This window comes from Oratosquilla oratoria, chromosome 40 (assembly GCF_046742065.1).
Source record: "Oratosquilla oratoria isolate Oo_2021 chromosome 40, ASM4674206v1, whole genome shotgun sequence".
In the NCBI taxonomy this organism is placed as follows: Eukaryota; Metazoa; Arthropoda; class Malacostraca; order Stomatopoda; family Squillidae; genus Oratosquilla; species Oratosquilla oratoria.
In genome coordinates, this window is record NC_134816.1 from 26,104,474 (window position 1) to 26,132,144 (window position 27,671).

At 38.6% G+C, this 27,671-nt stretch overlaps 1 protein-coding gene across 3 annotated transcripts; it reads left to right on the forward strand.

Moving 5' to 3' along the window:
* Positions 1-27,671, forward strand: LOC143020706 (arrestin domain-containing protein 3-like). 3 transcript variants are annotated; one of them, XM_076177371.1, is made up of 9 exons: positions 7-110; positions 2,031-2,052; positions 4,289-4,407; positions 4,994-5,128; positions 6,735-6,946; positions 7,890-8,072; positions 14,689-14,871; positions 17,819-18,347; positions 22,445-27,671. In XM_076177371.1, exons 3-9 carry the CDS (start codon positions 4,296-4,298, stop codon positions 22,567-22,569), a joined length of 1,479 nt encoding a protein of 492 aa, XP_076033486.1. In that variant the 5' UTR covers positions 7-110; positions 2,031-2,052; positions 4,289-4,295; the 3' UTR covers positions 22,570-27,671. The 3 variants fall into 3 exon arrangements, with proteins under 3 accessions (XP_076033484.1, XP_076033486.1, XP_076033485.1); XM_076177369.1 differs by lacking the exon at positions 2,031-2,052 and having other exon boundaries at positions 1-110; XM_076177370.1 differs by lacking the exons at positions 7-110; positions 2,031-2,052 and adding an exon at positions 1,044-1,172.

A 27,671-nucleotide genomic window follows, 5' to 3' on the forward strand; every position in this document is an offset into this window, starting at 1 on the left:
AACTCATGCCACAGAAAGTCTAAACATCTTGCGGGGAGCAGACAGGCGGTCTAAAGCGTACCAATTGTGGGAGAAGGACAGGGACATTATCTACGTTCCTTTTTGAACTTGTAAGTGAATATTGACGTCTTACATTAATATTTATTAAGGAATTATACTGATTTCACTCGTTTAAACCATAAGATAACAATTATGCAATATTTTCCAACATGAGCATGGCTAAAGGTTTTCTGGGTTACAGGGGTAATACAGTCGTATCAGATGTTTGTCCAGCATGTGGGCGAAGATGTTACTTTGGCGCGAAAAATAGACGTGGGCTTATAAAGTAAAAATAGCTTATGTCCGCTCGATAAGTTTGGTTATAGGCTGATCAATTTCACATTTTTTATGTTGCTATGGTATTTTATGGTATTTTATTGTATTTTATTTGCCTAAGGAAATTCTTATAAGTAACACATCGGCAGAATCGAAGAACAACGTCAATTAATTTCTAATCTTTAAAATTTATGTCATATAATTTCTGGCGGGACTGTTTCACCTTTGCCTGAAAGTGATTTTTATTCTACGAAATCATCTTTGCCTGAAAGTTATTATTATTCTATGAAAATACAAGTTATTAGATAAACGTCAAACAATGGTAGCGTTATCTAATGTTATACAGATAACACCACCAATTTGTGACAAGAACTTCGAATATTGTAATTACATTTCAGAACTTCGAATATTGTAATTACATTTCAGTAATATTAGCAAATCTATAACAATGTTTACGTGTCATATGTGTACTGGCTGGTATTACTCATGAGTGTCTCTGGTCCCCTCAACCCCCTATGTATGTTTGTCCGTGTGACTTAATGTAGAAAAATTACCTGATGAGGACCACAATGGAAATAAGCGTTCATGCTTTTTGTGTTATCCTCGGCAATTTACATTTATTATTTCGAACTATGTGTTCTTGTCATTATTTGCACTTCATGTACATTGATTTATTGCCAAATAAAGTCTATCTATCTATCTATCTATCTACATCCACTGCACTCGGACGGGAGTGGGAGTGGAGGCCGTGAATAAAGATATGTCCGATTGGATGGGCAAATTTTACACAAAATATGTAAATTCATGCTCGCTATCGCTCAAAGTTAATGTCAACCGCTTCACCGTCATTAAACCAGGTATTTATTTTTTAACTTTCCTGGAAATTGTACTTCCGTCGCTCAATACAGTTCATGGGCGCGGTTCGTAGAGGACTCATTCTTGCTTTTTGGATTAATGGACTGACCTTGAGACCATTTGCCCCTAGCCATTACTACATCACGTCAATTTGTTCCACTTGACCGCCGCCCACAGCACTGAGGCAGCATTTTTTTTTCTTACTGAGTTATGGTCTTGTTAGATCTTAAGTGTTCCGTGAATGGGTTTGAATAAGTCTTTTTCAACGCTGGGATATTTGAGTTAGATGATTTGATCTCTTAATGCCAATCATATGAAGTCAGTCTTCTATATTCTGGTCTCTTTAAGATTATCATGGATATTATCCTTTGTATTATTCCTCTGCACCTTTTTTATATTATCAACATCTTTAAGGTTATTCATTTTTCACTGCTGACAGCACTCTGGATGTGGTCTTACTAGGTGCAGTGTTTGCAGTGTTTTTGTCTATTATTCTTTTGATACTTCTCCAAGTTTGGTTTGCTTTTGTCACTTGTATGTACATTGTACTTGGAGTTGCTCTCTATATATAAACCAGAATTCTTCTTCCCCCTTGAAAGTGGGATAGCCAAGGCTTGCACCCATCCCACATCCATCCAACACCCACTTATTTCCCTATTATCTCATTTACTTGTGGATGAAGGGCCATCCCTGACCCCCGCCTACTGTCCAGGTCAGAAACAATGCAGCCTGACAGCGTATGCTTGAATTCCTACATCTTTCTCATGATCTTTATTTGGAATTTCACTTCCACCTTATCTGTGAATCTGGTATGCAATTCTCCATCTGTACTTATACACTTAGTTTTTTTGATATTACAGAGTGGACAGGGACCAATGACAGGTACCAGCACAAGGAGGTCCTATGATAGGGTCATCAGAGCATCCTCTCTCTGGTGCCCATCTTCAAACCTTGTCAACTTTTTCACTTAGTTTGAAAATTCAGTCATAAGGGGCTAACATTTAGTTTTCAGACAGCCCAAGAACTCTCTTGTCAACTTCATCTGTATTTCCTCCATTTTTAAATACAAAGAGGGCTGACAACCAGTGACAGCTCCCTTTGTACTGCTTTCAGCATATCAAAAGCCTTGGAATAATCAAGATATGTTGCATGTAAAGGGTATCCAGTCAATATACAAGGTCTGTTTCATATAAAAATAAAGTAACATTAATCAGAAAATAGGGGTATTCCATTGTTGTGGTGGTACATTATAATTTAGGACATATTTGATATCTTGGATGAGATTATTGAAACATTACTATGGGATAATGAAATAATTATTGCATATGTTTGCAGGAAGATGTACTGTGCAGAACTGTACTGTGATACTATTTTATTGAGGCTTAAGTTTAATATGCTAAAATGAGTTTGCTTGATTTATTTTATACATATATATATGTGTATATACACACACACACACATATATATATATATATATATATATATATATATATATATGTATATGTATATGTTTTCCATTAAGGGGTTCAGATGGGCATAAAGGAGTGAAAATACTAAAAGGAAAGTACAGTATGAATGAAAAATTACTCTGGTATAATGAAATAGTTATTGTATATGTCCGCAGGAATATGTATTGTGCTGAAGAGTACTGTGATACTATTTTATTGATGCTTTAGTGTGTTAAAATGAGTTTATTATAAATACATATATATATATATATATATATATATATATATATATGTATATATATATATATATATATATATATATATATATATATATATATATATATATTTCACGTCTATGTGGGGGTGGGGGGTCTATATGGATTTATAGGTGTAATAATACCAAAAGGAAAGTACAGTAAAGAGGAAAATAGATGGCACCAGTATATATATACTGTATATATATATATATATATATATTTTTTTTTTTTTTTTTCTCCCTTCTATTAGGGGGTAGGGGGTCCGCAGGAAGATGTATTGTGCTGGAGAGTACTGTGATACTATTTTATTGATGCTTTAGTGTGTTAAAATGAGTTTATTATAAATAAATATATATTATATATATATATATATATATATATATATATATATATATATATATATATGTATATATATATATATATATATATATATATATATATATATATATATATATTTCCCTTTCTATTAGGGGGTAGGGGGTCTAGATGGATTTAAAGGAGTAAAAATACCAAAAGGAAAGTACAGTAAAGAGGAAAATAGATGGCACCAGTATATATATATATATATATATATATATATATATATATATATATATATATATATATATATATATATATATATATATATATATATAAATATATATATATATATTTTTCTCTCTTCTCCCTTCTATTAGGGGGTAGGGGGTCTAGATGGGTTTAAAGGAGTAAAAATACTGAAAGGAAAGTACAGTAAAGAGGAAAATAGATGGCACCAGTAATTTAGTCTTTTATCAAAGAAGGGGATTTTCATCACCATTTTAGTATGCTTTGAATGAATTAATTGATAATGAAAACATCACATTAAAAGTTTAAGTACAGAAAAAATGAGGTTTATATATATTATGTCACTAAATATAAAAATTGTACATTTATGTAGATGAGACATTCCATTATATGGAAAGACCTTCAAGAGTCACAAATTAGAAAAATTACAAAATGAAAATACCAATGCACAGGATTAAAATCCAAGGACAACAAAAAATAGTTGGTGCAAACGAACTACCTAGCCCTGTGAATTACCATTGGAAATACATATTCAAGTGAAATTAAAAAAGTAAAATCTGTCATGAAAGCTTTTCAATCAGTGTGGAATAAAGTTTTTAGTCAGCAAATCATTTGCTGTTTTTTCATTAAGTATAGATAGTAAATTACAGTTCTGAGTGTAACATACACGCATGTGCTCTCTGCTATTGTACACTCAAGCTTGCAACCTTTTCACTTATAAATTGGTATTATACACTTTCTTAGTCCTCAACTATTCTACACTTATCACATGTAACACATCCATACTAATTAGTCATTTCCAGTCCTACAGCTTTCCCATATTTTTAAAATATATGCTTCATAAAAGTATTTGATAATTATTTTCAGCTGAACAATGCCAACTAACATAAATGTTATTTTGGATCATCCTGATTTTGTGTACTTCCCTGGACAAACCATCACTGGGAGGATTCAGCTGACTAATACTTCTCCAAAGAATTGTCGTGGTAAGTTTTTTGTATTTAGAGACATGATTATTTGGTTTTAACCCGACATAGGAAGAATTTGCAAATTTGTAATAGTTTAGTATGAATATTGTATGCACCAATACAAAAACTGCATACTCTCAGTTTTAGAGAACTTGTAGGTTGTTTGAATTTTCCCATTTTATGTTTAGTAGAAATTGTTGTTGCTGGTTACCAGAAGGCTCCAAGTCTTCTGCAAGATAGATCAGGGTTAATGAATTTATTGATTGAGAGAAAGGACTTAAAGGGTTACTCTTATATTAATATTACATAGTCCAACTGGTGTTATTGATTTGTTGTTGTCATCAAACTTTACCTAGAATGAGAAAATACTATTGCCAGCTTTTTAATGTGGGATAATGAGTTGAAAGTTACTGGCCAAAAATATATGAGAAGGTCCAAGGACCATTACCAGCCATTGTGAGGTCATGGGATTCTAGTCATGGATACTTGAGGCAATAGTTAATATTATGGGTATCCCAGACAAGGGGTTGATGATCATTTTCTGCCTGAGACTCCCAACTTGAAATGTTATGAGCGTTTGTATTGAGAAATTTATTCTTTACAGGTGTGAAGGTGAAATTTAAGGGGTACAGCAAAGTACACTGGACTGAGAGTGAAAAGGAAGGTGATAAACAAGTTACCAGACATTATCGCTCCAGTGAGAGTTATTACAACACCAATTACTATGTCTGGGGAAATGGTAAGACATTAGCCATTGTGATCAAATTAAGCTTTGTATGTTACTATCACACAAACACATAAACACACACACACATAGTAACATAGTCCTTATTAGAGATTTTAATTGTGCTGATGTCAACTGGGAGGAATAGGAAGCAAGTAGCAAAGCAGATTCCTGGGGAAGTACACTGTTGAGTATAGCAATGAAAGAAAACAATGATCCATTGGGTAAAGGAAGTGACCCAGGTAAGAGGAGATCACACTCCCACAAGATTAGACATGTTACTAACCAAAGAGCCTTACATCATCAGCTCCTTGAACTACCTATGCCATATAAGAAAAAATTACTTTGTTACAATTTAATTTCAGCTGGAGGTTGAGGAAATAGAGCCAAAGAATGAATCACACAGGCAAAGGAGACTCAATTTTAGGAATGTAGATTACTTAGGGTTGAGAAAATTCTTTGAAGAAACAAACTGAGAGGAAATCATGAATAGCACAGAAATAAGGAGGAAATGGGAAATCTTGACATTTACAACCTAGGAGTGAACAAACATGTGCCAAAGACTAGAGAATGGAAGAGACAAAAACAGGATTAGTTTAACAAAAAATGTGAGATTGCAAAAAAGGCCAGGGGTGTGATTTGAGGAAAATGGAGAAAGGAAAGAAGCAATAAAAAAAAAAAGCTTACAAATGAGCTAGGAATGACTTTTCCAGATTTCACAGGAAGGAAGAAAGCAATTTTGAAAGAGGTGTAGTAGGAAAATGCAAAGGTTTGACAGGCTCATAAAAGGTAAATTGAGACACAGGGAAGAAAACACCAAGTTAATTGTAGATGGTGAGGTCTTTGAAGAGGCCTCAGCTGAGGCAGAAATAATGAATGAAGGTTTCCAATTGGTCTTCACCAAAGAGTGTAACTTTTTGGAGAAAAGCAAGGGGAGCAAAAAACAAGGTTTAGCAGATATAAATGTAGAAATAAGGGAAGTGCTCAACCTCCTTGGATCATTGGCTGTGAAAACCGACTTGAAGTGTTCATGACTTCAGCCATTTATAAATCATCTGTGTACTCCATATTTCCATGACATAGTTTCAACATTTCCTGTTTATTTTCAAGTTTATTTTAGTGACATCTACAAACTTACATCACTATTAATTCCATTGTCCAAGTCATTTATATGCATGATGAACAGTAAGGGACTCAAAACAGAGCCTTGGGATTGGAAAATACCAACACAGAATAGTCCAAGAGCTGGATAATATCAACACAGAATAGGCCAGGCCACAGAAATAATTGCCCCAGATGACCCCATCACACAGAGGACACTGAACACCTGATATAATGCCCCACCTCAGCCATAACCAGATAACCACATATTTCTTCCATAAGTAAGTTATGGACCAATCCAGTGGCTGTTGCCAATTGCATGGCACTCATAGGTCTCCTGAAAAAGACCGAAGACAATGAATTGTTTGATGGATTGGTGCAATGCTAAAGAGATTCTTTCTCTTACTCTTCAATTATCATACCTATCCTAAATAACTATACTTAAGATTCATGTCTAGTTCCAGTTTCAACTATATCACCTGGATGTTCCAGGAGTTTATGCCTATTCTTCTTTTTTCAGGAAGTGAATGCCAGTTGCCACCTGGCAACCACACATTCAACTTTAGTTTTATGTTGCCACCCAGCCTTCCTTCTTCATTTGAATCTGAGCATGGAAGAGTGCGCCATGAAGTCTCGGCTGCACTTGATCTTCCCATGGCTTCCGACAAAGAATGTAAAAAGTTTGTGTCAGTTAGCAGCCTCTATGACCTCAATACTATTCCAGGTGTTAATGTAAGTGGTAAGATAGATGATATACAAGTAGTTGTATATCCTTAAGCCCATTCCTGCAGGTTTTCAATTTAGTAAATGTCAGATCATTCACTTGAGTATGTTAAAGTTCCTTTAGCAAAAGGGTCCAGATTGTTTTGGATATATGTGTGTATAAACATATATATATATATAGTTTGCTCTTAAATTCATGTATGGTTTTTGCACACACTATTATTTCATCCAGTTTGTTCCAAGTGTCCACTGCTCTGTGTGGAAAACTGTGTCAAAATACCATTCACACTTCGTGTCTCACCCCCCATCCCCAACCCACTTCCTTCCATGCATACAGCATCATCCATACACAACCATTCTCCATTCATCCCTATCTTCTGTCTTCTTCCATTCTTCCTCAACAGACATTCCCCTCTTTCCCAGTGCCCATTTTACCCCATCCATTCAGCTCATCCTTGGTTGCCCCATCATGTTCACTCCACCTCTGCCTTCCACACCTCTTTTTTCTATTTTTTCGTCACTCATTCTTTCCATGTGGCCAAACCATTCCAATACTCTTTTATCAGCCCTATGTCCCAACTCCCTTTCCAATTATAACCCAACATAAAAGCTACTAAATAGGAGCTAAGGGAGCATAAAGAAGAAATTTAAATATATTGAGATGAAGAATTTGAGAAGTGTATTGGGGTTTATGAGAATGGATAGTGAGAAATGAGGAAGTGATGCAGCCCATCAGGCTGCAGCAGTTTATCATCTATTCAAAACCATTGTCCACTCACACCTATATCTTGTTCCTTCCCTACTCAACAGACATTCATTCAGTTTTCATCAGCTTTACCTTTCTCTCCTCATTTTCTTGAAGTTCTTTAAATAAGCCTTTCACATCAGTTTTTTCATCATGATAGTGATGTTAGCTGGGAACCAATGATCTAGATTGTGTCTTATTTTGCAGAGCCCTGTCCAGAGGAATGAAACAAAACATCTTTGTTGTTGGTGCTGTAAATCAGGACCAATATCTGTTGTTCTGAATATTGATAAGACAGGCTTTGTCTCAGGGGAAAGCATGCCTATCAATGCTGAGTGCACCAACATGAGCAATCGATGTATGAACAAGACAAAAGCCAAGATTGTACAGGTCAGTATGAAAGAAATTTTCATTGTGTAAATGCCATTGCCCTCACCACTTGGAGGAATATTGTAAATGTTATAATGCACTGGTAAGATAAATGTAATCAGATTGCTAATGCTTAATGTTGCAAACATGCAAGGGTCATTTACCTCAGTATCACCAAAGCTGATATTATATGCCTCTGAGGTAAATTAGATCTATCTGTTACTACATACATACATATACCAAGGCTTTTTCCCCCTTACTAGGGAGGTAGCCAAAAAAGGAAAAGGCATAAAATCATTCCCACCCATTCCATCCCTGAAAACACTCCACACCCCTCCACCCTCCCTCCCATCTTAGCACCTCCTAAATGATGGGTCATCCCTGCACCCTGTCCACTGCCCTGGGTCAGAAGCAGTGTCGCAAGACACAGCACATCCACAGCAAGGCCGCTTCATTAAATCGGCGACCCCCCCTCTCCGTCCCCCCATATAAAGGAGAGGACGGGGAGAAATCCCTTCTGGCTGCGTCAAAATTTTGCTCACACACACTACCTAACCCCCCATCCCCCCGTCCATTCCACCTCATGCATCACATCTTCCATATACAACCATTCTCCATTCACCCCTGTCTTCTGTCCTCTCCCGTCCTTCCTCAACAGACATTCCCCTCTTCCCCAAAGCCCCCTTCACCCCATCCATCCATCTCATCCTAGGACGTCCCCTCATGTTCACTCCCTCCACATCTGCCTTCCATACCTCCTTTACCAGTCTTTCTTCACTCATTCTTTCCATGTGTCCAAACCATCCTAATACTCTTTCATCAACCCTATCTCCCAACTCCCTTTCCACCCCTGTTCTCCTCCTCACCTCCTCATTTCTCACTCTATCTAGCCTAGTAACCCCCATCATACTTCTCAGACACCTCATCTCAAACACATTCAAGCTCCTTCTCTCTTCCTCTCTTATGTTCCATGTTTCTGCTCCATACAGTGCTGTTGGCACAATCACTCCTTCATACAGTCTCCTCTTAGCATCCATTCCCAAATGTCTATTCCTCATTACACTTTTTAATCCACCAAGGCATTTACTCGCTTCTCTCAATCTACATTGTACCTCCACCTTTACTCCACCTTTTCCTGCCACATTTGCACCCAAGTATCTAAAACTATCCACTTCCTCCAGTTGCTCTCCCTTAATGCTCACTTCCAGATTACTGCCACTTTCACCCCTTGTACATCTCATCACCTTACTTTTACCCACATTTATCTTCAGCTTTCTTCTATCACACACTCTCCCAAACTCTGTCACCAACTTCCTCAATCCCTCCTCCGATCCTGCCACAAGTGCAGTGTCGTCTGCAAACGACAGCTGGCTCACCTCCCACTTTTCTCCATTTTCTTTAACCATCTCCAATCCCTGACCCACTACCCTTGCATTTACCTCTCGCACTACCCCATCCATGTATAAGTTGAACAGCCAGGGTGACATAACGCATCCTTGACGAAGTCCCACCTTTACCTCAAACAACTCACTCTCTCCATTTCTAATCCTGACACAAGCTCTACTACTCTCATAAAAACTCTTGACAGCTCCGAGAAGCTTTCCTCCTATCCTTTATATCCGCATAACCTCCCACAGTGCCTTTCCGTCAACCCTGTCGTAAGTCTTTTCCAGATCCATAAAGGCCCAGAAAACATCCTTCCCATTTCCTATAGCTTTCTCACATATCTGACTTACCACAAAAATCTGATCTACACAACCTCTACCTGTCCTAAATTCACACTGTTCCTCACCTAATCCTCTGTTCCTCTCCTAATCCTCTCAATCAAGATCCTCCCATAAGCCTTCCCAACTACACTTAACAAGCTAATCCCTCTGAAACTACTACATTCACACTTGTCCCCCTTTCCCTTGTAAAGTGGAACTATACAAGCACTCCTCCAGTCCTCCGGCACTCTACCTTCTCACCAGCAAACATTAAATAACCTCACCAACCAGTCCACCATCACTGTACCTCCTTTTTTAAGACATTCTGCATGGCATCCATCCAGGCCCGATGCCTTACCTGCTTTCATCATCTTAACTGCTGCCTTCACTTCATCCTTCCTTATTTCTCCTCCATTTTCCTCACTCATCACGGTCATTTTCTTAGCATTTCCCACTGCAGCTATCTTTCCCTCCCTATCCTCCTTCACATTTAGCAACTCTCTCTAGATAAAGAATACTGAGAATCCCTTCCAGCTTCATGAATGAAATGAATACTTTGATTATGTGTTCATCATAACTGAAGATGTCCAGATGCAGTTCTCTGGAAGAAAATCTGTCTTACTGGGGTCCATATCATAGGAATCAATCTGTTATCCTAGTTCTCATGTAGGAGACTCCAGGCCCTAGCAGGCTGACTATGGCTACCTGCCTAGCCAGTAGGTCTCCTAGTGAAAAGATTTTATGAAGATGTCTGGTGGGAGTGGATCAGTTGACCCATTGTCCCAGGTAACTTGCAGGAGACCCGTTTCTCACAGGTAGCTGGGAACAGCCACCAGATTGACCCACAAGTCACTCAAGGAATAAATACTGTCTTATTGTGTGGTTAGGATGAGAATAAGGCAGTGTAGGATGAATTGTTCTTTATTTACCTAATTATAATTTACATAATTATACACTTATTTCCCTGTACTGGGTATTGGATACATGTTATTGTGAGGTAAAAATCTCCTCAGTAGCATACAACTGATACTGTAGGGTCTATATGGGGCACCCCTACACACCAGAGCTACACATCATTTTGTGTTAGAGGAAATATCAACTTTTAGAGAAATGATGCTACTTTATTGTACTACAACTGTCCCTCTGATATGCTGTCCCCCACACTCTTTATACTGTCCTATACCACTTCTCTGAATACATATTTCTAATTTTGCCACACCTTGTGGTAGGGGAGAGAGAATACTGCCACCAGGTATTCCCATTTTGGTTGTAAAAGGTGATTAAAATGTGACAGAGGATTGGACTTGGCATCCTGCTCTCTGTAGCCCTTAAGGGTAAATTAAAAAAAAAAAAAGTTAAAGCATAAGAGGAGTTTTCCAACCAAAACCCTAAGGTTTAGGTCTTTTAATGTGCGTGAGTATGATACAAATGATAGGCAGTATGTCAGTGAGAAGATAGATGTGTTGGCATTGAGTGAAGCAAAGTTGAAAGGGAGGGGTGAGATTGGGTTTGGGAGTGTAGTGGGGAGGGTGTCGGGAGTAATGAGAGGACAAGGGAAGGAAGGGGTGGCTGTACCAGTAAGTAGTTACCTAACTGTAGTATACAGGAAATGAGCAATACTCATTAGGTCCTGTGTCCTGTTCTCTAATTTTCTAACATGCCTAGATTCAAATTCATGTACAATTCCAACTTAATCCATATATTTAATTTCCAATGATCATACAACCACTCCTTGTTTAACGACCTACTCGGTTAACGACAACGCGGAGTTACGACGGGCTTTATGACAGACCAATATTCGTTTAACGTAAATCTCCCGAAGTTACAACGTTGTGTATGCTAATCAAGTTGGCTGAGGCAAATTTGTATGATGTTATAAATTAACTTGTACGGTGGATATTAGCTGTGAGGTAAAGTGTTCTGAAGCTTAGGTCTACATTACCATCCTGCAAGCTGCAAAAACTACCTGGAGTACAGTATATACCGGTATTGGTAAATTTTTTGTTTCGACCATGGGCGCAATATAGAAATAGAATATTAATTATTAATTTTGTAAATTATAATATATCAACATAATATGCAATTTTGTGAGCGGAAATAAAAAAAACAAAAAAAGGTGCGAAAACAGATTTCGTAAGTAATGAAGTCATGTCGGACGAATGGTACACCATGTTTGTTATAATAGATGCCGACGTTGAAGAAATGAAAGGATAAATTCGTCTAACCTAAACTAAACTAAACTAACCTAACATAAATCATTACCTGCAAATTAAATGTCATCCGGCTCGTCCTCGTTGTCATGGTCGTGAGAGACGTTGGCGGGCTTTTCAACCACTCTCTCAGCTTGCAGAGTATACAAAATTCTCGCAGCTTGAAGGAATGCATGTATCTCCGCACCATAACATTCCTTCAAGAAAATATACCTGCCGAGGTAGTCGGAAGTACCAAGGCCGTCAATTGACAGACGACAAGATGGCGTCCCGATCCTATGCTACCGACTTTGTTCATTAGCATATTTGCTTTTAGCAAGGTATTTTTTACTTTCATTTCCGCCCACAAAATTGCATATTACGTTGATACATTTTAATTTACAAAATTGATAATTAATTTTCTATTGCTATATTGCGCCCATGGTCGAGTCTAAAAAAAAACCCCGGTATTTAATATGGAATGTCAGCATACGTGGATTTGGTCTTATACGGTAATTTCATGAACCTAACCATGGTAAGTAAACAGTAAATAATGCTTTAATGTACAGGTAAACGTCGACTTACGATGGCCGCGACTTACGATTGTTCGACTTTACGATGACGACGACGACGACGACGATATGATAATTTAACCCCTTCTATACGGTGCCGCACACGTATGCGTCATGAGGAGCAAGTGGATTCGCGACGCTGCCATATCGGCGTCTTGATTATATTTATTGTAGTCGCCCCTGTGTTTTTACATTCTCTCAAATGATTCATTCTCTGTGGTTTTCAAAATTCGCGGGTGAAAGAGAGAACGATCGATATAAGCGGTGACTATATTTTATGATGCGAGTATTATTACGTCACGTCGTACGGCTGGCATTGGCTGCTGCCCGCGAGATTTAAGTCCCGTACTGAAAATACATATTATAGTGTTTGAATATGGTAAAAAGGATAAAAATGATTAAATAAACTACTGTACATGTTTAATAGGCTATATTCAGTATCTCTGGTGGTTAATATACAGGTAGGCTAGGTACAGTGACCACGGAACAGAGTGGGGATCGACTTACGATGAGATCGTCTTACGATGGCTCTATCGAAACCTAATGCCATCGTAAGTCGACGTTTACCTGTACATGTATTGCTGGACATTGTACATACAGTACATGTACGTATATGTATACACTTTCGCTTAACGACCAATTCGGTTAACGACGGCGCGCTGGTCCCAATTGTCGTTGTTAAACGAGGAGTGGTTGTACACTCAAACCTTGTTTTTCCAGATTAATTGGTGCAGCTACCTGTCCGGATAATGAAAAAATCCGGATATTGAAAATGTTTTGGTAAATTATTAGTTTCGACCATGGGCGTAATATAGCAATAGAAAATTAATTATTAATTTTGTAAATTATGATATATCAACGTAATATGCAATTTTGTGAGCAGAAATAAAAACCAAAAAAAGGTGCTAAAACAGATTTCGTTAAGTAACGAAGTCGTGTCGGACGAATGGTACGCCATGTTTGTTATGATAGATGCCAGCGTCGAAGAAATGAAGGGATGATAAATTCATCTAACCTAACCTAACCTGTGTTTGATATATCATTACCTGCAAATTAAATTTCATCCGGCTCGTCCTCGTTGACATCGTCGTGAGAGACGTTGGCGGGCTTTTCAACCACTTTCTCAGCTTGCGGGGTATACAAAGTTCTTGCAGCTTGAAGGAATGCATGTATATCTGCTCCATAACATTCCTTCAAGAAAATGTACCTGGCGAGGTACTGTCGGAAGTACCGAGGCTGTCAATTGACAGACGACAAGATGGCGTCCCGATCCTATGCTACCGACTTCGTTCATTAGCATATTTGTGTCCACACAAAACTTAGAACAGTAAATCAGTAACTTTGCCTTCGATTTTCTAATATCCGACACTGTTTGTTTGGCCACTCCAAATTCGTCACACACATTTCTTACACTTGCTCCTTCCACAAGTTTCTTGATTAAGTCCAATTTTTGCCGCACTGTTAGAGTAACTTGCTTTGGTTTCATGACTTTATTAGGCATGATGACACAGGTGTATTCGTAGTACTGTATAGTAGTATACTGTAAATAGGTGTTGTATGGCCTTCACCCCAAGACTAGTGTCGTTTATAAACCCCGCTGCGCGCCATCTGATGTTTACATTTCAAACTACTGTAACTTTGTATCGTTCGCCTCGCGTATGTGGCAGTTTATCGTTTTTTCAGGCAGCTAAATATTATTTTCGAAAATAATATTTAGCTGCCCAGCTGCTTCAAAATGGCTGGATAAACCGAAATCCAGATATGTGAAGGCCGGATAAACGAGGTTTGATAGATTTGAACTAATGTATTGTTTAAGCTTGGGTTATATCACCTTCAAAGCTATTTCACACACACATTTATATGGAAGACTGTATTTCTTCACATCCTTTTGACATGTGGTCTAATTTACTTCCATAACCTCTCAAAGCCCTCCCATCTTTAATTAGATCTCTTCTATCAATGGAATCTATACCCTTTAGTGACTTGAGCACTATAATCTGTCACTGCTTTCTCCTCATTCTTTCAAAGTTGATAGGCCCATTACTTTTCTCATATAGTTTATCTGCCAGGAGGTTCGACTGTATATATATTCATATATATATATATATACATATATAAATATATATATATGTATACAGTGTATATATTTAATTTTTTCTTTTTCTTTCAGAAAGTCACATGTTATGCTGAGGGTAAATCAAAGAGCGCAACAAGGACAGTGGCCTCTTTAGAACACCCATCAATTCCTGAGGGTGAAAGTGACATCTGGTCAGGTGTGTTACTGAAAATTCCTCCACTGGCACCTTCAGAACTTCCAGGCTGCCCAAACATCATAATTGAATACACATTTGAGGTGGGATAAGCTGTTTTCATCAAGTTATTTATGAATTGATCTCTTAATTTCTGAGTCTTTGTGATAAATCAATCTGTTGCTCCTGTTCACTCTTGGGGAGGCCTGCAACTTCCAGGAAACTACTCATGAACACCTGTTTGGCCCATAAATTGTTCATTGAAAACATTTAGTGGAACTGCCTGGGATGAGTGAAGGACTGTAGTATAATGTCCCCTATTTCTTTTGTGCTGTGGCTTCATGTAGGTATTTAGTGTCCATTGCCAGACCAGTCATTTTGTCAGTGTTATGGACGATAGTTTACCAGCACTTATCTTATGGGCAATCCCACACTGCTGTCATGCATTATCTTATAATTCATATGTCAGATAAATTCTGTATCGGTACTCATTTAGTCCAGGGTGGTTATGTGAACATAATTATGTCACTACTGTTCTTACTTGTCTTGGAAATGATTTCCCTACTGGGTTAATTTCTTAGGGAGTTGGGTGGAGTATAGAATATCTATATGTCTATTGATATACCAGTTGGCCGTCTATTGAACCCCTAACAATGGGGTACTTGAATATATGTTCTGGCAGGACCTGATGGGCCATATAAGGTTGGTGTATACCTTGGCTGACCACCTCCTTTGCAAGTGGAGAAAAGGCTTTGTGGTATACTGTTTGCATTTATTTTAAGACTTTCTGCACAAGTATGTTGCTGAGTTTATATGGTAAAGCATGGTAGCTCTTTCAGTTGCCATAGTTCCAAATACTGTTGATATTATTAGTAGTATTAGTATTATTAAATGAGGAGGTGGGGAGAGCAGGGCTGGAAAAGGAGATGGCAGACAGGGCTCATGAAAGAGTAAAGGAATGGTTTGGATACATGGAAATAATGAGTGAAGAAAGATAAGCAAAATAGTGTGGAAGACAGAGGTGGATGGAGTGAACTTGAGAGAATGACCAAGGATGAGATGGGTGGATTTGAGCAAGAATGAAGTGACTTTTGAAAAAGTGAGGGAGAAGGCAGGGGATAGGGGTGAGTGGAAGTTGGCTGTGTTTGGAAGATACTTTGATGCAGCTCAAAGGGATTTCTACCTGTCCTCACTGTTTTCCACATAAGGGGACAGAGAGGGATTGTTGCCAGTTAAGTAAAGCAGTCTTGCTGTGGATGTACTGTGTCTTGCTGCATTATTTCTGACACAGCTGTGGGCAGGAGGCAAGGATCCCTTCATCCACAAGGAGCTAAGATGAGAGGGAAACAAGGGTGGTGGATGGGAATGGAATGGGTGGGAGTGGGTGTGTGCCTTGGACTTGGCTACCTCCCTAAAAGAGGGGAAGAAGACCTTGGTATAAAATTATTATTGTTATTTATATATATATATATATATATATATATATATATATATATATATATATATATATATGTTTTTTTTTTTTTTTTTCACCTTTACGACTCAAGGGGAAACATTCAACAACATTTGGTGCCAGCATTCTTTCTCCCCTACCACAGGGTTCAGTGAAAAAGGAAATTAATATTCAGAGAAGTAGTACAGGACAGTATTAAGAGTATTTAATGCCTTGGGGGATTAAAAAGTGTAATGAGAAATAGACTTTTGGGAATAGATGCTATGAGGAGATTGTATGGAGTGACTGCCAACAGCACTGTATGGAGCAGAAACATGGATTATAAGAGAGGAAGAGTTTAAATGTGTTTGAGATGAAATGCCTGAGAAGTATGGTAGGGGTTACTAGGCTGGATGGAATGAAAAATGAGGAGGTGAGGAGAAGAGCTGGGGTGGAAAGGGAGTTAGGAGATTTGGTTAATGAAAGAGTATTGGGATGATTTGTACACATGGAAAGAATGAGTGAAGAAAGATTGGTAAAAGAGGTGTGGAAGGCAGAGGCAGAAAGAGTGAGCATGAAGGGGTGACCAAGGATGAGATGGATGGATGGGATAAAAGGGGCATCGGGAAAGAGGGGAATGTCTGTTGAGGAAGGAAGGGAGAAGACATAAGATAAGGATGAGTGGAGAATGGTTACTGATTAAATGAAGCAGCCTTGCTGTGGATGTGCTATGTCTTGCTGCATTGCTTCTGACCCAGGGCAGTGGGCAAGATGCACGGATGACCCGTCATCCAGGAGAAGCCAAGAAAAGAGGGAGGGAGGGGTGGTGAAAGGGAATGGAGTAAGTGGGGATGAAATGATTGGGAATGGATTTATGCCTTTGACTTTGGCTACCTCCCTTGTAAGGGGGAAAAGGTCATTGGTATATGTATATATGTATTATTGTTATCATTATTTATTATTGTTATTATTGTTATTATGATACTTGCTTTGGATGTGCTGCGTCTTGCTGCATCGTCTTTGGCCTGGGCAGTGGTGTACGAGATAGGGATGACTCTTCATACACAAGGAGCTTAGATGAAAGAGAATCAAATAGGTAACAGATGGTTGGGGATGGGTACAAGCCTTGGCTAGCTACCTCACTTGTAAGAGGGGAAGAAGCCTTTGATATACAATTAAAGGTGATAATGGTGACATACAACCAGTAAATGTCCCATGATTTCCCATAACATGACTGAAGATAAGATTATCTAATAAAGTAGTTTTATATATCTATCCACATACAAAAAAGCTCTTGTAGGAGGGTATCCAGCCAAGGCATGCACCCTCCCCCCACCCATCCCACATCCATTTGTTTCCCTATTATCTTAGCTCCTTGTGGATAAAGGGCTATCCCTGGACCTTGCTTACTGCCCAGGTCAGAACCAATGCAGTTATAAAGTCAGGGCATGGAAGAAGATTTGACAGGAAGTTCATGTATGTGTTGTGTGGAGCAATGTAATATAGTACCATTCTCCCATTTGGGGAGCAGACAAATTTGTCTGTGTAACTAGATTGGTGTATACATGCTGAAATCCATAGATGGGAAAATATATATATATTTCTTTTATTTTCTTCAGTTCTCAATGGACCCTGGTGGAATGGCCTTTGATCTAGATATAGAATTTCCTATCACCATTGGAACCATTCCTCTGCGCAATGCACATCAGAACATCATGGTTGCTCCTGGGAGTATAGGATACCCAGCTCCCCCAGCTGCAGTTCCTACAGTTCCAGTTGCTCCACCAGCTGGATTGGTAGCACCAGATCCAGATTCACAACATGTGGATGAAAACTCACCTTTGTGTCCTAGTTACCCACCTGCCCCTGGAGGCCCACCTGGTTATCCTTCTGCTCCAGGAGCTCAGCCTGGGTATAATCCATCACCTTCAGCTTCATTTGCCCCTGGAGCTCCTCCTGGGTATCCAGATGCCCCAGGAGCTCCCCCTGGGTTTCCAGGTGCCCCAGGAGCTCCTCCTGGATATCCAGGTGCCCCAGGAGCTCCTGGGTATCCATCTGCTCCACCCGGTTTTTCTCCTCCTCATGCAGGAGGTGCAGCTCCTCCTGCACCTTTGTACTTCCCTGGATGTGTGAATTATCCAGATATGCGTAAGGAATTGTTTGTTTTTGTATGGTTTAGATATGATCTAAAGCAGCGTCTCTCAACCTTTTACCCTTGCATAACCTTTAAAATAAATTGCATGTCTCAAGGAACCCATGCACAAAAAAAAACACATATACCATATCTTTCTCATTTTATTTTCACCTTAATAATAGGTTAGATAGGATGATGTCTATATTACATTATTACAATAACTTTTTGCAGAACTCTGGTTGAGAAATGCTGATCTAGGGTGTCAGTGATTATAGGCTAATTATTTGTGTTGGGTTATTCATAAATATATATACAGGTACACCTCACCTTACGTCGTTAATTGGTTCCAGGAGACACGACATAAGTCGAAAAACGACGTAAGTCGAATTTGCTTACAAGTAGGCTAGGTAGGCCTGGTGTAGCCTAGGCTAAACTGCCAATAGCCATTTTTCAGTACTTTATTTTACTTTTGATTGCATTTTTTATTAAACAAGGTTAATAAAAATCTATTTTAAGTTTCCAAAGAGAACATTTATTTATCATTTTGTAATAAAGTATAAAAAAGTACCTGTACTTATTCATCAATACGTACAATTTGCTGTACTTTATGAATGCATTGTCAATTACATACGGTGAAACAAAACAAAAAACAAATAAATAAAAACTAGTTTAAGCTTACAATCATTTTGTAATAAGTGAAAAATTGAATAAAGTATTTTTAGTTTACCAATGCAGTACATACATTATGTCGATGTTTACGCGTTGCTATTTCGCGGTGCTGTACTCTATGAATGCATTGTCAATAACATACGGTAAAACAAAACAAAAAACAAAGAAATAAAAACTATTTCAAGCTTACATATCATATTGTAATAAGTGAAAAACTTTAATGTATTTTCAGTTTACCAAAACAGTAGATACAATATGTTGATGTTTACGTTGTAGACGTAGATGGCTGGGAATTGTCGACATCAACATCAGCTGATTCTCGTCGTTCGACGCGTAAAAACTGGTCAAGAGTGCCTTGAACCGTCTTCTTGTTCTTTTCTTCAAGGATTAGATTATAAGGAGCAAAAGCTTCATAACAAGCCCCCATTATCTTGGAAAAGCGTTGAGCATTTGGATCCATATCCTCAAACATAGCAAGACCTTTTTCGATGTGTGCAAATGCTTCCTCCATTTTCTTAATGGTGAAGTGGCGTGGCTCAGATTCATCATCCTCTTCTTCTTCTTTCTTTTGTTGCTCCTGAAGTTCCATCAAATCCTTGTTCGTCAGTAACTCCTTGTCTTTTTCAAATATATCTGTGAAATCCTCTTCCTCCAAATTCATATCCAGCTCTTTGCTCATTGTAACCAAATCTTTGTTGACAACAACAGTATCGAAGCCCTTAAACTCGTGCACAAATTGCGGGCATAGCTTTTTCTGAACATCATTCCATGCTGCTGCTACATTCTGTAAAGCTTTGTAGATGTCATATCCCTTCCAAAAGTCGCGAAGTGTGATAGACTCCTCCATTTCAATTGCAGCTATTGCTTGCCGTAGCGTACGCTTCATATAATAACGTTTGAAGATAGCAATTATCCCCTGATCCATTGGCTGGAGAATAGACGTAGTGTTTGGGGGGAGGTATATGACGGTAATGTTGGGGTGAAAATCTGAGATGTCTTGTGGGTGGCCAGGAGCATTATCTAAGATAAGTAAAACCTTAAAAGGAATCCCCTTCTCCTTACAATACTTCTCTGCTGCTGGGACAAAATTATTGAAAAACCAATCTTCGAAAATAACAACAGTGACCCAAGCTATTGAGTTAGCCATCCATATACCAGGGAGAGATGCTTTGGGTATATTCTTCAGGGCACGGGGGTTGTGTGCATGATAAACAAACAGAGGCTTTAATTTAAAATCTCCTGCACAGTTACCTCCCAACATTATGGTCACACGTTCTTTTGAGACCTTGTAACCTGGAATCGTTTTCTCTTCCTTGGAAACAAATGAACGATCTGGTAATTTCTTCCAATATAATCCTGTTTCGTCTATGTTGAAAATTTGCTCAGGAAGAAACCCGTTTTCTTCAATGATTTTCTTCAGTGTAGCAGGAAATTCTGCTGCTGCTTGTTCATCAGCTGATGCGATTTCACCTTGTCTTTTAAGGAAGTGATAATTTCTCCTGTTTTTATATCTCATAAACCATCCAGGACTTGTTTTGAAATCTACATCTTTCTCATCTGGATATTTTTCCTTTAGGTCCTCAAACAAAGACAACACTTTTTCCTGAATGAGCTCTTGACTAAAATTCGCATTCTGACGATTCCTCCTATCAACCCAAATCGAAAGAAGATTTTCCATTTCTTCAAATATCTTACCTCTTTTCTTGTTGATGATCGTGTTCTTCATCAATGGGGCTTCAGATGTGACATGTGTTAAAATCTTGTCTTTATTATGCACAATCGTTGATACAGTTGTCCGACTTACTCCAAAACATCGTGCAATCGATACAACTTTTTCACCATTACAATGACGTTTTATCATCGCCATTTTCTCCTCCAGCGAAATAGCATGACGCTTAGCACTTTTACTAGAACTTTTCTTAGGAGGCATGGGGGCAAATATTACAGTTACAAGTGAATGTTAATGAGAAAATTTACAAAACTTCAGTAAACAGATAATAATCCAAAAGAATTGCGGGAGTCGAGACGCCGCTTACGGTAAATACGTATTGGAAGTACCGTTGCGATTTCATGTTCTAGTGGACTAGGCCATACTACTTTATGGTATATATTTTAGCAGTTACTGAATCTTTATATAATTTTACATGCTTTTATTCTTATTTATTGTAACATGAATTGCTTGAAACGCTTGAAACGTTTTTTGGTGTTTATGCGATTCCATTATTGGCTGACCGACGTAAAGTCAAGTAAAACGACAACTTGAATTTTTTTCCATATTATTTTTGAAAACCGACGTATCTTCGAAAACGACGTAAGTCGAAACGACGTAAGTCGAGGTGTGCCTGTACAGTAGTTTGACAAGCCTGGGTTGTATCTGAAGCTATTTTAATTTGTTATGGACATGTTGTTACAAATAATGAGTGAGAACACAAGTTTAGGCCACAGTGGGATACTAGAGAGTTTAGTCTGGCCAACACCACATTTAAGTCATCTGAGGACAGGACTTTGTGCTGAAGTGAGATTAACTCCCTTTGGGAATTGCACACAAATACTCCCTTCTCATCCTTCTCAACCACCGGATGTCTACCTCCAAAAGCATATCCATAATCATATTGCTCACTGCTCTATCAACAACACACTGAACTGTGTGCCAAACCCCGATATCCATCGTTATGAATCCTTTCTCCCCTGCCAACAACACAATGGATATAAAGAATTTGTGGGAAAACACCATTTCAGCCATGGCATTCCTCAGAGAGACAAGACTGCTCAGCTAGACAGTCTAGGAGATGACAACAAGAACAACAACAACTACGATGATAATGCTCCATAGATATTTAGTTTTGGCTAATGTCAGGTTATATTCAGATGGTGGCAGGACATTGTACTGAAGTGGTGAAGCAATAAAATCTGGCTTTGTATATCCACTGATAGTGGTATTGGCTGGGAAAACTTTCATGTGACATATGTTGCAACTGTAACCATACATGAATTTGAGTCTTGGTATGTTGGAAAATTAGAGAGTAGGAAACAGAACCCAATGAGCATTGCTCCCTTCTTGTATACTACACTTAGGTAAATACTGGGTTAAAGGAGTAGCTGAGGTAGTGTCATATTTTGTCATTGAACTTTGAATTGTTTGTTTGTTTGCACGTCATACTCTGTAAACTATAGACGAAGCTGTCTGGCTACGTCGTCACATTTTGTCTGGGACAGGTTAGAGAAACAGATGAGTCCTATATGTTCATTATATATTTAATATTGTGTAAACTATATTTTGTAATGTATTTCTTGATGTTCTAGTTGATTAAAGCTTGGTAGTAGCTACCAAGTCTTATTATTATGACAGGTAGTCAGGACACTGGAGCATATGGGGGGAAGGGTTAGATGAAAATGGACTTTGAATCTTGAAATAATTTTTCTTTATTATTCTCCTTTACAGCTCCACCTTCATTTGATCAATGTGTCTTTGGACCCCACAAGATCTCAAATGATAGTGATGATGAAGACAGTGATAAAACAGGTGGTGAATTTGCTCCGAGATATGTGACATATGGTTTCATGTAACAAGAGCAAACTAAGAATTTTCAAACAAGAAGATGAATTTTTTGAGCATGTAGGACCCTGATGTGAGATGAATATTGTAGATCAGTGCTGCTCAAACTATCTGATGTGGTGGACTGGCATTTCCCCCCCCCCCAAATTTGCCATGTACTGGTAATATTTCATAGTGATATTAATTTATACTGGAAATGATATATATAATGAATATCATAAAAGTTTACAATTTTTTTATCTTCTGCTTATTTTGTAAACAAATAATACAATATCAAAACACATAAATAAGTAATGAAAAAATAATCCTTAGATTCAACCAATTCCTCAATGATTTCTTGCTACATACCAGTAGCTGATGGCTCATGTACCAGCACCGGTCCGCGGACCACCACTTTGAGTTGCACTGTTTTAGATTATCTTTTGTTAATGTTATATACATATACCAAAGGCTTTTATCCTCCTTATAAGGGAGGTAGCCAAAAAACAAAGGCATAAAATCCAGTCCCACCCATTCCATCCCCACATACTCCACTCCCATCCACCCCCTCCCTCCCTCTTATCTTGACTCCTCCTGGATGACAGGTCATCCCAGCATCTCGCCCACTGCCCTGGGTCAGAAGCAGTGTCCCAGACACAGCACATCCACAGCAAGGCTGCTTCATTAAATTGACGACCCTCCCTCTTTGTCCCCTCATTCAGAAATGGGGAGAAATCCCTAAGGCTGCATCAATTTATTTTTCACATATACTCCCTTACTCCCCATCCCCTACTCACTCCTCCTCATGCATCACAGCATCATCCATACACAACCATTCTCCATTCACCTTTATCTTCTGTCCTCTCCCATCCTTCCTCAACAGACATTCCCCTCTTTCCCAATGCCCCTTTTACCCCATCCATCCATCCATCTCATCCTTGGTCGACCCCTCATGTTCACTCCTTCCACACCTCTTTTACTAGTCTTTCTTCACTCATCCTTTCCATGTGTTCAAACCATCCCAATACTCTTTCATCAACCCTATCTCCCAACTCCCTTTCCACCCCCGTTCTCCTCCTCACCTCCTCATTTCTCACTCTATCCAGCCTAGTAACCCCTACCATACTTCTCAGGCACCTCATCTTAAACACATTCAAGCTCCTCTCTTATGTTCCATGTTTCTGCCCCAAACACTGCTGTCATCACAATCATTCCTTCATACAATCTCCTCAGAGCATCCATTCCTAAATATCTGTTTCTCATTACACTTTTTAATCCTCCAAGGCATTTACTTGCTTCTCTCAATCTACATTTTACCTCCACCTCCACTCCTCCCTATCCTGCCACATTCACACCCAAGTATTTAAAACTATCCACTTCCTCTAGTCTCTCTCCCTTAATACTCACTTCCAGTCTGTTGTCACTTTCTCCCCTTGTACATCTCTTCACCTTACTTTTACCCACATTTATCTTCAACAACTTCCTTCTTTCGCACACCTTCCCAAAATCTGTCACTAACTTCCTTAATCCTTCTTCTGATCCTGCCACAAGCAGGACAAGTGTCGTCAGCAAACAACAATTGGCTTATCTCCCACTTTTCTCCATATTCTTTAACCATCTCCATTCCCCAGCCCATTACCCTTGCATTTACCTCTGACACCACCCCATCCATGTATAAATTGAACAGCCAAGACAACATAACACATTTCTGGTGAAGTCCCACCTTTACCTCAAACCACTCACTCTCTCCATATCTGATTCTAACACAAGCTCTACTATTGTCTTAAAAAATCTTGACTGCTCTCAACAGCTTTCCTCCTATCCCATATATCTGCAATACCTCCCACAGTGCCTTTCTGTCTACCCTGTCGTAAGTCTTTTCCAAATTCATAGTCACAAAAAACAACCTTATCTTTTCCTAGAGCTTTCTCACTTATCTGTCTTACTACAAAAATCTGATCCACACAACCCCTACCTATCCTAAACCTACAGTTTTTCTCACCAATTACTCCCTCTCTGCCTCACCTAATCCTCTCAATCAAGACCTTCCCATAAGCCCTCCCAACTACACTTAACAAGCTGATCTCTCTGAAACTACTACACTCACATTTGTACCCTTTTCCCTTGTAAAATGGAACAATACAGCAACCCCTCCAGCACTCTACCCTCTCTTAAAAAAACATTAAATAACCTCACCAGCTAGTCCACCATCACTGTACCTCCATTTTTTAAACATTCTTCATGACACCCATCCAACCCAGGTGCTTTACCTGCTCTCATCTACTTAACAACTGCCACCATTTCATCCTTCCTTATTTCTCCTCCATTTTCCTCACTCATCACTGTCATTTTCTTAGTGCTTCCCACTGCAACTACCTTTCCCTCCCTATCCTTCTTCACATTTAGCAACTCCCTAAAATACTCTCCCAGCTTCCTCTTACTGCCATCTCTTCCATTATCATCTCTTCATCTGCTTCTTTTATCTTTTCTTCTCTACTTGATTTGCCTCTTCTTCTCTGAATTTCTTTCCAAAACATCTTTTTAATTTTTAAAAAAATTTCTGTCATAGTTTTACCCCATCTCACATCTGTTCTCTTCTTCGCCTCCTGTATCTTATGCTTTACTTCTCTTCTCTTTTCTTTGTACCTCTCATATGATTCTCTTGTCCTATTGTGTAGCCAATCTGTGAATGGTCACTTCTTCTCTTCTACAACCTTCTTTGCTTCCTCATCCCACCATTCACTACCCTTCCTTCTATTTCCTCCCATTCTCCTTGTTCCACACACTATCTTTGCGCACCTTGTTTGTGACTCCATCCTTGAAACATCCCCATTCCTCCTTCACTCCCTCCCACTCCTCTCTCAGCTTCTTGTACTTCTCCTTTTTTTCTCACTTAAGCACTTCATTTTAAGCACCTCCCTACCTTCTGTCCTTTTCCTCTTTCTCCATCTATCCTCCACTCTCAACGTACCTTCTACCAAAAGATTATCTGATATTCCTCCAGGGCTGTGAGCAAGATGCAGGGATGGCTCATCATCCAGAAGGAGCCAGGAAAAGAGGGAGGGAGGAGTGGTAAATGAGAGTGGAGTGTGTGGGGATGAAATGGGTGAGAGTGGAATTATGCCTTAGACTTTGGCTACCTCCCTTGTAAGGGGGAAAAATCTGTTGGTATATGTATGTATGCATGTACTGCCTGGACATACCCTAATATTTTAGGCTCATAGATTCAAATAAAGAAATGTACTTAAAACAATGTAGTATAGTGAAGGAGTGTTGTCTTTTCCTGTCCATGCTAACTTGACTACCTCATCACAAACCAGGTGTTCACTCAGTGAAATGAATAAAAAAGGAACCACAGAAGAAGGATCAATACAGTTTTTTGAGTGTCATAACTCAACTGCCTTGAGACCATTATACTCATGTTGACTGCATTTCTTTTACTTTAGTAATATGCATGTTTTATTTTGTTTTTTGCATGAACATCTCTATTTTTTTCTATTCTGCATACTACTACCATATAACATTACCAGTAAAGTGAGTATACATTATAGTTTTAGTGATACATCAGTCCCTCTGTATGTGTGAGTAATGCATTCTGACCTTGTGAATCTCTCCTATCTCAAACCAAGTGATCTTTTATATAAATTTTATGGATTGACTTTAATGATCTGAACAGTACTATCAAGTACTGGTGTAATTTTTTGTGCTCTGTAAGTGGTGCTCATGAAATGTAGTGTGAATGGTGTGTGGTGTTTAGGGTTCTGGCATAGAATTGTGTTCCTATCATTTTCACATTGACAGTGAAAGTTGAAAAGACTCAGCACTGTTTAATTATTTCCTCTGATAGAATACTGATGGATTAAGTAATATACAGTAATTCCTGTTGTATAAGCCTACATTTTGTATAGCAAAACTACTAATTTTATTTTTGTAAAATACTATATATATTTTTTTTAATGTCATGATAATGAACCTCAGCCTTTGAGAAATACTGGTAAGCCCATCATATTGGTACATATGTACCGCATATACAACATGACTTATTAAAATGGGACAGAAGAGAAACAAGAGGACAAAAAAGAAACTAAAGAAGGACAGTCACAGAAGAGACCTGAAAAAGAATAGCTGATGTCTGGAACAAAGTAAACAGAGAAACAGTGAGTCCCAAAACTATACATGATTTTGAGAATAAACTGGATTCGGAGAGATACGAAAACGGGTCACTACGAGCATATCTCTCGTCCCGTAAAATACAACTAGGTAAATACACACATACATATATATATATATATGTATGTATGTATGTATGTATATATATATGTATATATATATATATATGTATGTCTCTGTCTCTCTTTATCTGTGTCTATCTCTATCTATCTCTGTCTATCTCTTTGTCTCTGGTTTTCTCTCTCTCTCTCTCTCTCTCTCTTGCTCTCTCTCTCTCTTGCTCTCTCTCTCTCTCTCTCTTGCTCTTTCTCTCTCTCTCTCTCTCTCTCTCTCTCTCTCTCTCTCTTGCTCTCTCTCTCTCTCTCTCTCTCTCTCTCTCTCTCTCTCTCTCTCTTGCTCTCTCTCTCTCTCTTGCTCTCTCTCTCTCTTGCTCTCTCTCTCTTCCCCTCTCTGTCTCTCTTGCTCTCTCTCCCTCTCATATCTGCTTCCATCTACTTAAGGTCTATACACTTTCCCTAGTTTCTATGTTTTTGTTCATAACAAAAAAAAAAGAAATGGATAAATTGAAACTCCTTATAGAAATGAAGGTTTGCAGGCATATTTGTTTCCATCAATGCTTGACCAATACAACAGTGGTTTCCATATAAAGTGAAGGAAATAAACAAGATTGATAGAACACAGAGGAGCAATCAGATGTGTTTCCATCCTTTCAAATGAAATGTACAGTGAGATTTAAAGCACTGGATAGTCCATTACAGAAAGAAGTAAATAAGGAGACTTGATAGTAGTTCTCAGACCATGAAAGGAAATGGGTAAAACTAACAGAGAAGCTTCCTTGGTCTGTGAGAGGAAAAGGTTATCTCATGGAAAGAAATAAAAAACGAGAGAGTGAAATCATAGGACCTGTTGTCACTGGAAGAAAGAAGAGTAAGTGGTGATATGATAGTAATGTCCTCAACAAAAA

Bases quoted from the DNA above. Each gene is read 5' to 3' on its own strand.
- LOC143020706 (XM_076177369.1), top strand. From the start codon at position 4,296: ATGCCAACTAACATAAATGTTATTTTGGATCATCCTGATTTTGTGTAC. The intron at 4,408-4,993 runs GTAAGTTTTTTG...TATTCTTTACAG, and splicing joins TTCTCCAAAGAATTGTCGTG to GTGTGAAGGTGAAATTTAAG. The intron at 18,348-22,444 runs GTAAGGAATTGT...TCTCCTTTACAG, and splicing joins TGTGAATTATCCAGATATGC to CTCCACCTTCATTTGATCAA.